The sequence below is a fragment of the Dunckerocampus dactyliophorus genome, chromosome 20, assembly GCF_027744805.1.
Source record: "Dunckerocampus dactyliophorus isolate RoL2022-P2 chromosome 20, RoL_Ddac_1.1, whole genome shotgun sequence".
Lineage (NCBI taxonomy): Eukaryota > Metazoa > Chordata > Actinopteri > Syngnathiformes > Syngnathidae > Dunckerocampus > Dunckerocampus dactyliophorus.
In genome coordinates this window covers 9,374,560-9,389,097 of record NC_072838.1, presented here as the reverse complement: position 1 = coordinate 9,389,097, position 14,538 = coordinate 9,374,560, and the positions used below count along the sequence as shown (strand labels likewise).

Below are 14,538 nucleotides of genomic sequence, written 5' to 3'. Positions count from 1 at the left end.
TGAAATCAAACCACTGTCTTGTCAACATTACAATGCCAGTGACTGTGTTTACGCGTAATGTGTAATGATATCAAATAATAATTAGACCCACAAGGTTGCATGCCTCTGCATACCTGTCAAGTGGCAGCTTGCATCAACTGTAAACACGATGAAATACACGACAATATCGATCATATCTTAATCATTGTATTTAGCGAAACGCTTACTGTGACTTTGTTCAAATTTCAGATAAATGTCATCGGATTGTGGTTTGCATATCAACACGAAACATTTTAAAACATTGTGATTCACATTGCTACATGTATAAATGTGAAAGTGAAAATATTAGAAGTGGCAGTCCGCACCACGGCACTCGTATTACCCAATATAGTAGACATAATAATAGAAAATAAAACATATAAGACATAAGTAAGACTCATTCTTGTGTGCGTTGCTGAGTGGGGGCGGACAGGAAATGCCGACGGGGGTTCAGAGTTGAGTTTTAGCTTGGCGTAGGTTATGGAGACGACAGTAGCGTTAGTAGTGTTAGGGATTATTGTGTTGTGAGATAATTCAAACCTGCAACAGAAGCCTCTTGTTATGGCAATCAAGTCTGGTCTAGTGATGTATAATCACAACGTATTTAAATGTGTCGTGTATTTGTATTTTCGTTCATTTGCCCATTTTTATGCTTGAAAATGCGTCATTTAGGCAAAAAAAATACATAGAATTTGCTTAAATATGCCTATTTGTTGACTAATAATAGGACATATTCAACCACAAAACAGCACAATTCCGTGATCGAGTGACGCCACGAAATTCAAAGTGCAAAGTGTGTATTCACATTGGTACATGTATAAAAGTGAAAGTGAAAATGTTAAAAATGGAAGTCAGTCACACTTGTGCCATCACTTCATAACACTGTACAATCGATACTTTACTGATTTTTTGGGATTATTTTGGGTTGATGTGTTCAGTTCATTCATCATCATTATACATATGGATTATACGACATGTCCACATTGGGAGTCCTTGCATTTTGCTTGTCTATTAGAAAGTCCTCTACCGGCAACAATACAGGACTGTGTCAGTTTTGGAGTGGGGGGTGAACAGCCATACAGTGAATTTGCAAAAAATGCCAAAAATAAACCCAGTGGAACCTCAGTTTTTGTCATTAATCTGTTCCAAAAGGTTCGACGAAAACTAGGGATGAGCGAGTACACCACTATCTGTATCTGCATCTGGTCACCCATCTAAATTATCTGTATCCGAATCTGTACTCGAAGTGGGCGGGGCATACACCGGAAGCGGGTGTGGTTTAACTGGAAATGGGTGGGGTTTAAATCGGTACATTATTTTAGGTCTGAAATTGACAGATTGATCAGAAGTTGCTATATTTACTGTTTATTATTCAGCTGTGTGTACTGCGTGAAAGTGAAAGTGATCTGTCTACTTTATTATTTCATTATTTTTTAGTGATCTGCGTGAAGTTGGTGATTCATGCAAACATCCAGTGATGGCAAACAGGGAAATAATCCATCAGCCTTGTTCACTGTAGTTTTCTCAGGAAGCACCGCATCGAAGTTTTCCAACTGACTTTATGTCACCAGCCAAATTAGAAGCAAAAAAAACCAAACACCGGCAGTGACTGACGCGACACGAGCCGTTTTCAACTCTTTTTTGTCAAATGCACCGCGTACGCAACGAAACAAGTCTACCAGCTAACTTTAAATGTCATACAAACCGAAATAGAGCAAAATATAGAACATGAGCTGGAGTCGAGCCAAGCAAGCAGAGAGTCACTGTCTGTATTGCGTCTGTGTGTGAACGCGTGAGAGGCATGGCTTCTCTCTCTGGCCGTAGCGAGTCTGTCTAGGGAGGGGTGGTTGCTGTGTGTGACCAGCCAATCACAGAGTGTGAGGAGTGAATACATAAGTAGTTACCCAATAAGGATTTTCCTTCATCACAATTACCGATTAATGACGAGCTGTGCTGATTTCATGCTCGTACTTTCATTGTCATGTATTAACCGTAACGCATACTCGTCTAAGACGAGTAACCGGAACGAAAACCGAAACGTACAAAAACCGAGGCAATTTTTCCCATACGACATAATGTAAATCCAATTAATCTGTTCCAGACACCCAAAAATGGTACCAAAAACTACATTTTATTGCGCATAATTAGAGTTTTACATGCAGAAAGCAATGCTAAATAATTATAAATGACGTGCAATATTGCACAAAAACCAAGAATGAAGCCCAAGGCAAAATTTTTGCATTCTCGACGAAAACAGAATCATTTGAAAACTAGGGTGAACGAAAATCAAGGTTTGACTGTATAGCCTTACATTTGTACCTTTGGAAATCGACAGGTTTGATTGGCCAATTTTGGACATTTCCGAAAGTCGTATCCATTAAAGGAATTTCATAAGATCTATTTGGACACATGATTCATGCGTGAGTTGGCTTTTAATGAATTATACTCATCTTTGAATTGACAAAGAGTGATTCAGCGCTCCACGAAGAGAGGCATTGGGGCAGTGGAAGAACACAGAAGAGGAACAAAGGAACTAGAGTAGTTTCACAATCATTTCCTTGTCTCGTGCACATTTCTTGGCTCTAACTTCAGATGTAATGGAACTTTACTTGCCTGATTATGGGTTGGTTTGCATTCCGAGGATTGACTGAGATTACATCTTACATTGTATTTTATCTATCCATACATCTATCTTCTATGCTGCTTATCCTCACTAGGGTCGTGGGAATGCCGGAGCCTATCCCAGCTGACTTTGGGCGAGAGGCGTGGTACACCCTGAACCGGTTGCCAGCCAATCACAGTGCATGTGAATCATAGATGATGGCACTACCAAATTTGGATTTGACACATTCATTCTGAAACAGCAACGGCTGCATGATGTAAGATTTAACAAGCATTTCAGTGCCACAAGTCATCAGTTTTTGAATGAAACAGGAACACTTTTACATTAGGGCGGATGGGTCTTGGTGGATGCAGTTCTAAGAGAATAAATAATAAACTACGAAAACAGTGTATAAACAAATTCTCAATACAGTAATCCCTCACAACTTTACGCATCAAATGTAGCGGCTTCGGTAGCAAGGACGAGATTGCCGATACTTTAGTTTCCTTCGTAGGGTGGCTGGCCTGAAGAGTTAGGGTGAGGAGCTCCGTCATCTGGGAGGAGCTCAGAGTAGAGCCGCTACTTCTTCGAGAGTGAGCTGAGGTGGCTCGGGTATCTAGTCCGGATGCCTTCCAGACGCCTCCCTGATGAGGTGTTCTGGGCATGCCCAGCTTGGAGGAGGCCCTGCGACAGACCGGGACATGCTGAAGGGATTATAGCTCCCAGTTGCCCCGGGAACACCTTGGTGTCCTCCCTGTGAAACGCGGAAGTCTGGACTTCCCTATATGAGACTGCTGCCCCACGTCAAGTTAAATTCAACTCTGAACCCTCAGTTTCACTTCCTGTCCGCCCCTACTCAGCTCCCCTAACACCAGAACACATTTATGTCAACACACATATTTATGTCTTAAATGTCTTATTTTCTCTTATTATATCTTCTACATTGGGTAATACAAGTGTAAAAGTGACTATAGGGGTGTTAGTTCATCTCTAGAGGGCTCTAATAATGTTAAAACCCGTATTGATGCTCTAACTGCAAAAATATCAAATTTATAAGTAAGAAATTCTACTCCATGGAAATTCAACAAGAGGCAACTCCAATGAGCGTGTAAGAGAATCCAAGCAAAATATATTTTAGTTGTGAGGTTTTTTTTAAACAAATCACTCCGACTAATTGTTCTACAACACACTAAGGGCATACTCACACTCGGTCATTCGTACCATGCTCATTACTGGAATTTCCCTGACTTTGTGGATTATTTCCAGTTTTATTTGGAGTCCTTCTGGTTATATAGGAGTTCTGTTTTAGTGTAAGTTGGATCTTATACCTAAATTATCCCTAAATTAACTCCTAGGTGACGCACACTCACCACTACACTATGTTATCATTGTTCATTTCATAGTCGAAGATCCTTTCACATCTTCAAAGATACCATCTTTATCCTTTAAGGATGCAGTCAATGTTGATTTCTCCATTGAGCGTCTTACGATACTTTCACTTTGTTTTACGCCTGGCCATGATGTGAGTCTGCTTCACTGCCTTGGGAAACATAATGGAGGTGAAATTTAAGGATTGACCCGAAAGGAGCAAAAGTGACGTTCTCCTTCCTCATGCCAACCGAGGGGCTTACGAAGATGACCACTGACATTATGAACGCTTAACATGAAGGAAGGACGGCATCCACGGACTCGGGAAGCACTTTATTGACACCCAACTTCGTCTTCCCATCACACATTAGTTGTCAAGACCAGCAACTCACTTCCAGCCTTCACAATAAAAGTGCTACACTTTACATCCTGTCTGACTGCACTGAACTCGTAGCTTCCAACAACATCAAATTAAAAGCATAAAATGGCTACGGAGTTGCCCTGGTCCGAGCCTGGCGTTTGCTTTCCAGAGAGAAGATAGTCATATTGTTGTCCGATGTGTGGATGACAGACGCTGCACTAGCATGATTTAACTTGACAACAAACGAAATACGAACACTAGCAGTCAGCAACATCATAATAAACCTCACTTTTATGCATTCAGACACAACGTCAGCATTTGGGAACACTGAAGAAGTGAAAGAAGAACAAGAAAAATTGAAGTCCGTTTGTGGCAGTGTCAGGGAAAGTTACTTTTATTTTGTCTCCGAGCACATGTGATTGATAGTATTAAATTAAATTAAATTAAATATTGAATGATATGTAGTATTCTACACTGATCACTAGGTGTCAGTATTGACGGGACAGCCACTGCGAGAAGTACTGTACAAAACAGGAAGTAAAAAAAAGAACATGGACTCTCCCAATGCTAACATGTGAGTCTATATTATGTCTTATTTTTTCTTATTATGTCTACTATATTGGGTAATACGAGTAATACGAGTAAAGTGTTATTTTGTGTCTAGAGAGGACTGTAACAATGGTAATAATTGTATTTAGAAGGTATTAAACAGGTTTTTTATGATCTAACTACAAAAATAGTCAATTTATGAATAAGGACTCGTACTTTGCTGAAATTCACTTATCACGGTTGAATCTGGAACCAATTAACTGCGATAAACAAAGGACTTCTGTGCAGGCATTTACATCCATTTAACATGCTACTGATGAAGTATTTTGAGCTGTGAGTGGGTGCTCTTCGTTGCAGGCAACTTAAAACTTAAACTTTTAAACAAATTACATGCATGTGCATCATGCGCAATTATGCAAATTGTGGAACTTGTTCCTGTGGAACACACTACACGCTCTCTTGCTTAAGAGAAGCTCATTGGAAGCGAATGCGATAATAATGTTCGAGTGAAAGGGACAAGAACCAGCGACTTTAATTGACATTCATGGACAACCGGTTCTGTGTTAGTTTAGTGTAACACACAAAACAATTCATGCTGGGTGACCAACATAATACAATTGTGCCAAAGTGGTCAACTGAAAAAAAAAAAGCTGAAAAAATAAATACAAAATTAAAAAAAATCATTACAAAATAAAAAATAAATACAAAATAAAAAAAAATGATTACAAAATAAAATAAAACAAAAAAATGTAAGAAAAAACAAAATAAAATAACAAATTTAAATGAAACTTTTTTGTTGTTGAGTATAGTCAGTTTACAAAGTTTACTTTTGTGTTAAGATGCCCAGAAGCTTTTATGTAAGGTTAAAAAACGACCATGCACAGGTTTGCTATTTACTGTATGTTAGCTTATAACTGTGAACTGGTGCTGACATGAATCAAAAAAAAATATGGGCGAGGTCAAAGGAGAAGCAGGAAGAGATTAAAATATACAGTACATCTTATAAATAACTTGCCCTTGCAAATAACTTTGGTCTAACCATAAATTTATATTCGGCATGCAACTGGCCTGCATATTAGGCCAATTGTACCGTGCTTGGGCCCACTTCTCACATAAGGCATGTTTACCTAGCGTGAGTGCACTGATCTGCATCCAAACATTCCTGTGCGTAATGAAAACACGTCATTTAATGAATGTCATCGCTCGTTTTGCAAGTAATTAATGACAGCTGGCACCTTGCAGGATAAAAATATTTAGAATGGCTCGAAATGTTCCACAAAGTCAGTGAATAATTTATATCCTGCCACATCCAACAGTATGAGAATTACTTGTCTGAGCTGCTGTCTCCTCATTAGAAGCAAGCTTGTTTCATTTTGAAGTGACCCAACCACTTGCAAAAGCTATGCTAAAATGATAAAATATGTGTCATGTGTCAGATGTGTTGCGTCTTCTTAAATGAGGTTAAAAAGACTTGAACCTACTTGGATTTTTACCGCCCCTCAATGGCAGAATGTGGCACTGCATGCATTTGTACTAGAGGTTGCTGCCCTGCACCTGTATCGCCATCCAGCGGTATAAATTGGCACTTGCACAAATATGACCATTTAGGGCTGACATCTGATTAGTGACCACACGGTGTCGCCAAATGCACACTTAAGTGAGCACTACCAAATAATAACAATCACTTCAGCTGCCAAGGAGCCGGGAATTAATGTATCTATCCCGCCTCAAAGTGAAAGCTACAACACAAACCCACAATTCCTGCTTCATGAGAAAGGCCGCAGGTTTGTGCCTAATATGCATGGCTCTGGGTCTTTTGAGTGGGAACAGCCCCTATAGTATAATTTTTGCCGTCTGTACATTTGGGAGCGGCGCTGCTTAAAACGACTACTCTATCCTGCAGGGTGAATTAAATGAATAAAACATGCTATCTACAAGCGCCAACCAATAATTAAAAAAGGGCGTGTCTTTGTGCGTAACCACGCCCCTAAACGTGCGTTCTCCCCTCGAGGCTGTAAGTGCAGCTGGCATTTGTCAACAAGGCGCCATCCTCCAGGCTTCTCCGTCCACCACTCTTGTAATAGGAATTAAAGAGGGTTGGTTCGTCATCCAAGCAGCTTAAGCGGAGATGGCAAAGAAGATTTCCACTAAAAAGTATTTCAAAAGTTTGTTCTCCAGGAGTGAACCCAGCCTGGACGAGTCGACCGGGAAGAGTGCGGAGACAAAGCCAGGTGACAAAAAGAAGTTCAAGTTGCCAAAGTTGAACATAAAGTCGAAGGGGAGCCCCTCGTCCTTGAAGGCAGCAAGTGAGAAGCAACAGGTGATAAGGTAAAGTGGACACAAGCGTTCTGATGATCCATGGTTTGTTCTATTATTGTTTGCTTTTACACATTTCTGTGCAATATGCACTTGTGTAGCTATAGGCACACGGGCTACTTCTCAAGGTTCCAAAACAGTTGAGGGCTGTTGAATTTAAACTACAAAACCGCTGAATTGAAGTGACGAAAACAAAACAAAAAAAGCAGCAAGTTGAGCAGTTGCTAATCACAAATCCATAGTTATCACACTTAAGCCAAAAATACAGAAAATACAGTGGTGTGAAAAGGTGTTTGCCCCCTTTTCATTTCTGATTTTTTTGCATGCTTGTCACACTTAAATGTTTCAGAAATTTAAATATTCGTCAATGACGACACAGCTGAACACAAAATGCAGATTTTAAATGAAACTTTTTGTTATTAAGGGAGAAAACCAAACCTAAATGGCGAAAACTTCACTATGGGAAATGCGAAAAAGTGATTGCCCCCTAAACCTAACAACTGGTTGGGCCACCCTTAGCAGCAACAACTGCAATCAAGTGTTTGTGATAACTTGCAGTGAGTCTCTTACAGCGCTGTGGAGGAACTTTGGCCCACTCATCTTTGCAGAATTGTTGTAATTCAGCCACATTGGAGGGTTTTCCAGCATGAAGCTCCTTTTTAAGGTCATGCCACAGCATCTCAATAGGGTTCAGGTCAGGACTTTGACTAGGCCACTCCAAAGTCTTCATTTTGTTTTTCTCAGTCATTCAGAGGTGGACTTGCTGGTGTGTTTTGGATCATTGTCCTGCTGCAGGACCTAAGTTGGTTTCAGCTTGAGGTCACTAACAGATGGCCGGACATTCTTCTTCAGGATTTTTTGGTAGACAGCAGAATTCATGGTTGCATTTATCACAGCAAGTCTTCCGGGTCCTGAAACAGCAAATCAGCCCCACACCATCACACAACCGCCACCATATTTCACTGTTGGTATGATGTTCTTTTTCTGAAATGCTACGTTACTTTTACGCCAGATGTAATGAGATACACACCTTCCAAAAAGTATAACTTTTGTCTCGTCAGACCACAGTATTTTCCCAAAGGTCTTGGGGATCATCAAGATGTTTTCTGGCAAAATTGAGACAAGCCTTAATGTTCTTTTTATGCTGCAGTGGTTTTGTTCATGGAACTCTGCCATGCAGGCCATTTTTGCCCAGTGTCTTTCTTATGGTGGAGTCATGAACACTGACCTTAACTGAGGCAAGTGAGGCCTGCAGTTCTTTGAATGTTGTTGTGGGGTCTTTTGTGACCTCTTGGATGAGTCGTCGCTGCACTCTTGGGGTCACTTTGCCGGCCACTCCTGGGAAGGTTCACAACTGTTCCATGTCTTCGCCATTTGTGGATAATGGCTCTCACTGTGGTTCGCTGGAGTCCCAAAGCTTTAGAAATGGCTTTATAACCTTTTCCGGACTGAAAGATCACAAGTAATCTCAGTTATGTTTCAACAGGGGGTGCGGGAATCACTTTTTCACACGGGGCCATGGAGGTTTGAATTTTTTTTACTCCCTTAATAAAAAAAATAATTTAAAACCTACATATTGTGCTTAGTTGTGCTGTCATATTTAAATTTCTTTGATGATCTGAAACATTTTAAGTGTGACAAACAAAAATAAGACATCAGGAAGGGGGCAAACACTTTTTCACACCACTGTATGTTTAATTTTAGAAAACTTCACTATGGGTAATGGGATGCAGAGCTATTTCAAACATTCTTCCTTTCTAAAAATTATAATGCTCAGTTTTCAATAATATTGTCAGAGATGTATTAATTTAGCAATATGGTTATTATTGCTCAGATACAACTGCAATTTATCAACTCCCCCGCAATGTTGAGCAACTCCACTCCATTAATCGCCTGCACAAAGAAACGCACTGCATCATAATGATGTATTGAGTAATGTTTTGATAGAATATTATGTGCAATTATGTAATGTAATAAATCTAAATCAGGGGTGTCCAAACCTTTTCCAGTGAGGGCCACATATTGAAAAATAAAAGGATGCTAAGATGTGATACATAATTCAAGAAAAAAATGCATCTCAGCTTTGTGATATAGGTGAAAAAGTCTATTATTAGTATGAGTTCGGTCTTTGCTCTTTTTATTCACTTTTTTAATTTTTAATTTTTTAATTTTCCAAATATTTCAATTTTCTTCTTAAACGATTTCTGTAAATTTTCTTCTTGTAATATTATGTTTTTATTTGCATCATATTTTGACATTATTACCATAATATTATAACTTTTCCCCAACCTTATTTACCAAATATTACAACTTTCCTTGCCTTGTTTTTCATAATATTATGAAATATTTGGACTTTTTCCCTATTATTCTCATAAAATTACAGTTGTTTTTTCATTTCTTTCATTTTTCATTTTTTTTCCCGCGACTATTTACATTTTCTTCCTGTAAATTCTCTCCTCAGACTGCCATAATATTTTCACTTTATTCTTGAAACATTACAACTTTTTGGTGCAACTTAAGTTTCTAAAAATTACAACTTTTTTTGTTTGGTTTGTTTTTCAAGACATTGTGACTCCTCAACATTATTTAGGACTTTTTGTCATTCCAACTTCATATTTTGACGTTATTCTTGTAAAATTTTTGCACTTTTGTTGTTGTTGGCTTTTTTGGGGGCAGATTTCTTGGTAAATTATATTTTTAGAATGGGCTGCGGGCAAATAAAAAAACAGCAGCGGGTTGCAAATGGCCCCCGGTTGCACTTTGGGCACCCCTGATCTAACTCCTTATTCTGTTCAATTTTGACGCAAGAGGTGATGATTGATTTTTATTATTAATATCATAGATCAGTTTGAAGAAGTCTATTGTGTAATTCACGAAGCACAGGCCAGTCTTTTGCCCAGTGGATTCAAGGGAAAATATTCCATTTGCATGTCCAGAAAAATGGAGTAAGCGCGACCTGTGGCATCCTTTAGCATCATTTCTCAATGTCTGCTCTGGAGCAATACAAGTTTGACTGGAGGGAAGTTCAGAGGAGTGGAGCTGGGGCATCTCTTTACAATTTATCATGAAATTTGATATTTACATTGAATTATACGGTTTGCAGGAGGTAGAACTGGTACTGTGCAAATTGTTTTGAGTTCTTTTGGTGTCTTGGCTTCTAGGAGCTATCGTGCTAAAATTGGAGTTTATGCTTATTGTTTGTTTGATTATATGTGCAAATTAGAACTGCTGTATACTGTAGGTATCAGCTTTTATTGGAAAATTGTAGAGTGCATCAAAGTAAGAAGCTACACGCAGCAGTTTGGCCAGTATTTGTGCAAAAGGGCATGCTCCACATACATGTTCAACGTGGTGGAAATAGCAAAACAATGTCATGGTGGTGTTCATTGTGTGGTTACAGACCACACTGAGTGGCAGCTTGTGTTTGCATTGTGAAAAAAACCAATAAATGATGCGTTGACATAAGAGTTGCCTGACTGGGGTAGAGGTTAACCACAAATCAGTACTTGGAAAACTGCAATTGTTTCAAAAATATAAAACATGAAGCTGTTAAAGGAGGAATGGCTGTGGTCCGACACGCTGTCATGAAATACTAGGGGTGTAACGGTACGCTGTAATCACCTCGTTACGCGGCTTATTCGTTGTTCATAATCAGCACAGTAAGGCAAAACATGACATTTCTTAGCAGCTTTAAAATTAGAAAGAAAAAATGCAAACTGCTGATATATGAAGGATATACCTGGATATTATATGATATTATATATATTTTTATTTTGAAAAGGATTAAAAGAAATACATGATACACATGTTTTTTTCTTATAACCTTATGCCTTTTTGCTATACAGCAATCCCTTGTTTATTAAGGTTAATTGGTTCCAGGCCTGACCGTGATAAGTGAATTTCCGCAAAGTAGGATTCCTTATTTGTAAACTGAGTATTTTATAGTTAGAGCATGGAAAACCTGTATACGGCCTTCTAAATACAGGTTTTAACATTATTACGGCCCCCTAGACATGGGATAACACCCCTATAGTAACTTTACACTCTTATTACCCTTTTTTCCCCCTTGTACTGTCCAGCAAATGGGACAAATAGTATTGTTAACCTAGATGCCCTTACATGCTAAACAGATATGCTCTGCCAGGGAAAAGCACAAGATGCTCTTCTCCTGTTACATAGTTTTTATTTGACTTCATTTGCTGTTTTATTGTCATGCAAATTTGGAGCAGCCGGACCGGATTAGGAGGGGGTCGAGAAGAAGAGTAAAGGAGACAGAAGGGGGAGTGTGGGGACTAGAGTGGGGACAATACAGAGACAGACAACATACAGAACAACAACATACGTAGACAACAACAATATAGTAGACATTATAAGAGAAAATAAGCCATTTAAGGCCTAAATGTGCTCGTGTGTGTTGATGTAGATGTGTTCCGGTGCTGTCTGAGCTGTGTGGGGGTGCGGACAGGGAGAGTCAGTTTTGAGTTGAGCTGAGGTTTAGCTCGACATGGATTACCGCCCCAACAGTCGCCCGTGTTAGGGATTATTAAGATAATTGTGCCGTTCGCAGAGGTGGGCTGTCCACCTTTTGAATGAGTGGTATACAGACAGGAAATAGGGTTCTCTCTTAGCCAATAAGGACTGTCTAGCTCTATATTTAGCCTTCTATTGTGTACTGTGGGTTCCTAATATGCTCGTACAGGCACATAGACCCATAGATGAAGTGGAGCTGCACATGTCTTCAAGTCTCACATGACTATACAACACCCTCTACTGGTAGCAGTAGTAAATACAATAACAGACACATACAACAGAGCACTGATGGATTGCTCTTATACACCGCAAGGATGCAGAACACAATGCACGTTCATACGCTGTTAAAAAAAAACACGCAAAATACACATAAACAAAAACCGTGAAACAGCGAATCCGCAAAAGGTGGACCGCCGTGTAGCGAGGGAACACTGTACCTGAGAGAAGCAAAGCGTACAAGCATAGTCCAGGGTCAAAATGTGTGCAGTGTATGAAAAATGTGTACATGTCGGCAAGTGTTCTCAAACGAGAGACTTCTCAATCTCCTTGGCGTTATCGCTATCGCCACGACTCTGACCAGCCAAAGACTGCGCTGCATTATCGTTGTTTATCGAGTAGACGTATAACGCAAGACACTCATCCTGTCCCTCACTCAACTCGCTCACGTTTCGAACATCACGCCCTTGCTCTACTGCGTTTTTTCAAATGTTAATGAATTAATAAATGATAGCTGTTTCGTGGTTGACTTTGGCCTGTTATTAAAAAAAAATGTTGAAAGTCATATGTAGTATTCTGGTCACTTGGCGTCAGTAATGTTACATTGATGATACATCCTCCCATTCCATGTGGAAGCGGTACGTTTGTGGCTTTTTACTTTGTCCTTCTTCCCCACTCCGTTTGAAACGCTTTTTTAAGATAAGAACAAATAAATTGGATGCTAACTAGTTAACTCGGTGGCTCGCAATATGCTCTGAGCGGTCTGAGCGGTCTCTTATGTCACTGCAGTTATCCCGTAGCCTGTGCATTAGTGTTGCGCAATGTGGTATAAACAAAGAATAATGGGAGTGTAAAGGTGACTATAGGGGTTTTAGTTCATGTCTATAGGGCTCTAATAATGGTAAAAACCAAATTTAGAAATTTATAAACAAGTTTTCTGTGCTCTAACTACTAAAATATTCTGTTTATTAAAATTGAATCATACTAACCGCAACCAATTAACCGCAATAAACGAGGGATCACTGTATACCCTGTGGGAAATTGGTACCCCTCTGTGCTGAATCGAAAGTTATGTAAGGATAGTATTTTTTAATAGCCTACAATCACATTTTGCTGTTTGTTGTGTTTGAATGTCTAACATTGGCTTTCAGATTTGACCTATTTTGTTGTTGTTTAGAATTCAAGATGGGCTTTAAATCTGTGATTAGGACATTATCCTCCGAAGACATTGGAATTTGGGTGTCTTGACAATAAGTATTTAAGTTTGCTGGTAGGATTGGGGGCGTTTTCCACAGTTTATGGTTATGTCAAAGTCGCACACATTAGTTCCTCTTTCACACAAGTGACACACCCATAGCTCTCCTGACTGGGATGCCTACATGCCATAAAACCTTTGATAATTCACACACCATTTTTAGCAAAATAGAAAGGCACAACTGCCACGTGCTTACTGACTGATAGATGGGATGTGAAGAAAAGAATGAATGCTGACAGCTTGTCAAAAGCACAACAATAATAGGTGTGTGTGTGTGTGTGTGTGTGTTTGTGTTTGTGGTTTGTCAAGTATGTGTATTTTGTTTGATCTAATGGGTTCCATTACAAGGGTCTCTATCAATTGCCTTCCCTAAATTAGGCATTTTTAAGCATAAAAATGGCTAAATGAAGTAATACAATACAATTATAAGGCATTCAGAAGACGCGTTCAAAGACGTTGTGAGGATATGCAGTATTTTACACTGGTCACTAGGTGTCAGTAATGTTACTCTGATTTTTAGTGAGACACAAGCACCAGACTTGATTGCCGGAACAACAGGCTTTTTCTTTCTTTTTTTTTGCTGGTTTGACAGGCACAATAATCCTTAACACGGGCTACTGTTGGGACAGCCGATTACAGATTAATTAATTGATAAGTGAATTTCCGCGAAGTAGGATTCAATAATAATAAACTGAATATTTTTCTAGTTAGAGCACAGAAACCTGTTTATGACTTTTTAAATACGTTTTTTTTTTAATCATTATTAGACCCCTTTTATTATTCCTTCTATTAATCTTTGTTTTCAACACATTGTTCAACTGCAAAGCGCAGGCAATGCGATCACTGCAGGGACAGATAAGACGGCCGTCGCTTGAAACGTAGCATGCTCACAAGTTGCTGCAGCCTCAAGTTTATTGATTCTAAACTTAAGAAAAGAGTTTCAAACGGAGTGGGGAAAACGGACAAAGTAGGAAGCCAGAAACGTACCACTTCCACACGGAATGGGAGGATAACTTATTTTTTTTGCCTCCATGCAGTGTGAAGGTAATCTATATAATGTCATGCCTCAACATTACTGACGTCTAGTGACCAGAATACTACATATAACCTGTCTTTCAATATTTTTTGCCTAATAATAGTCCATAGTCGACCACGAAACAGTGGTAATTTATTAATTAATTCATTTTTGAAAAACCACAATAGAGTGAAGGAGCAACGTAGCGAGGAATGGCTGTATTCCCTTATGGGGTATTCTCCTACCGGTCGATTAATCGGTCAGGCTCCAGTCTACATGGATGCAGCTCAGCTTCCTGCAGCTGATGT

General features: G+C 39.3%; 1 protein-coding gene across 1 annotated transcript in view; it reads left to right on the top strand.

The window, feature by feature from the left end:
- Positions 1-6,942: 6,942 nt before the first annotated feature.
- crybg2 (crystallin beta-gamma domain containing 2) overlaps positions 6,943-14,538 on the top strand; it is a 47,834-nt gene continuing 40,238 nt past the window's right edge. Inside the window, exon 1 of the mRNA XM_054764560.1 lies at positions 6,943-7,226. Coding sequence (XP_054620535.1) covers positions 7,027-7,226 — 200 coding nt within the window. The 5' untranslated portion in view covers positions 6,943-7,026. The remainder of the gene's footprint in view (positions 7,227-14,538) is intronic.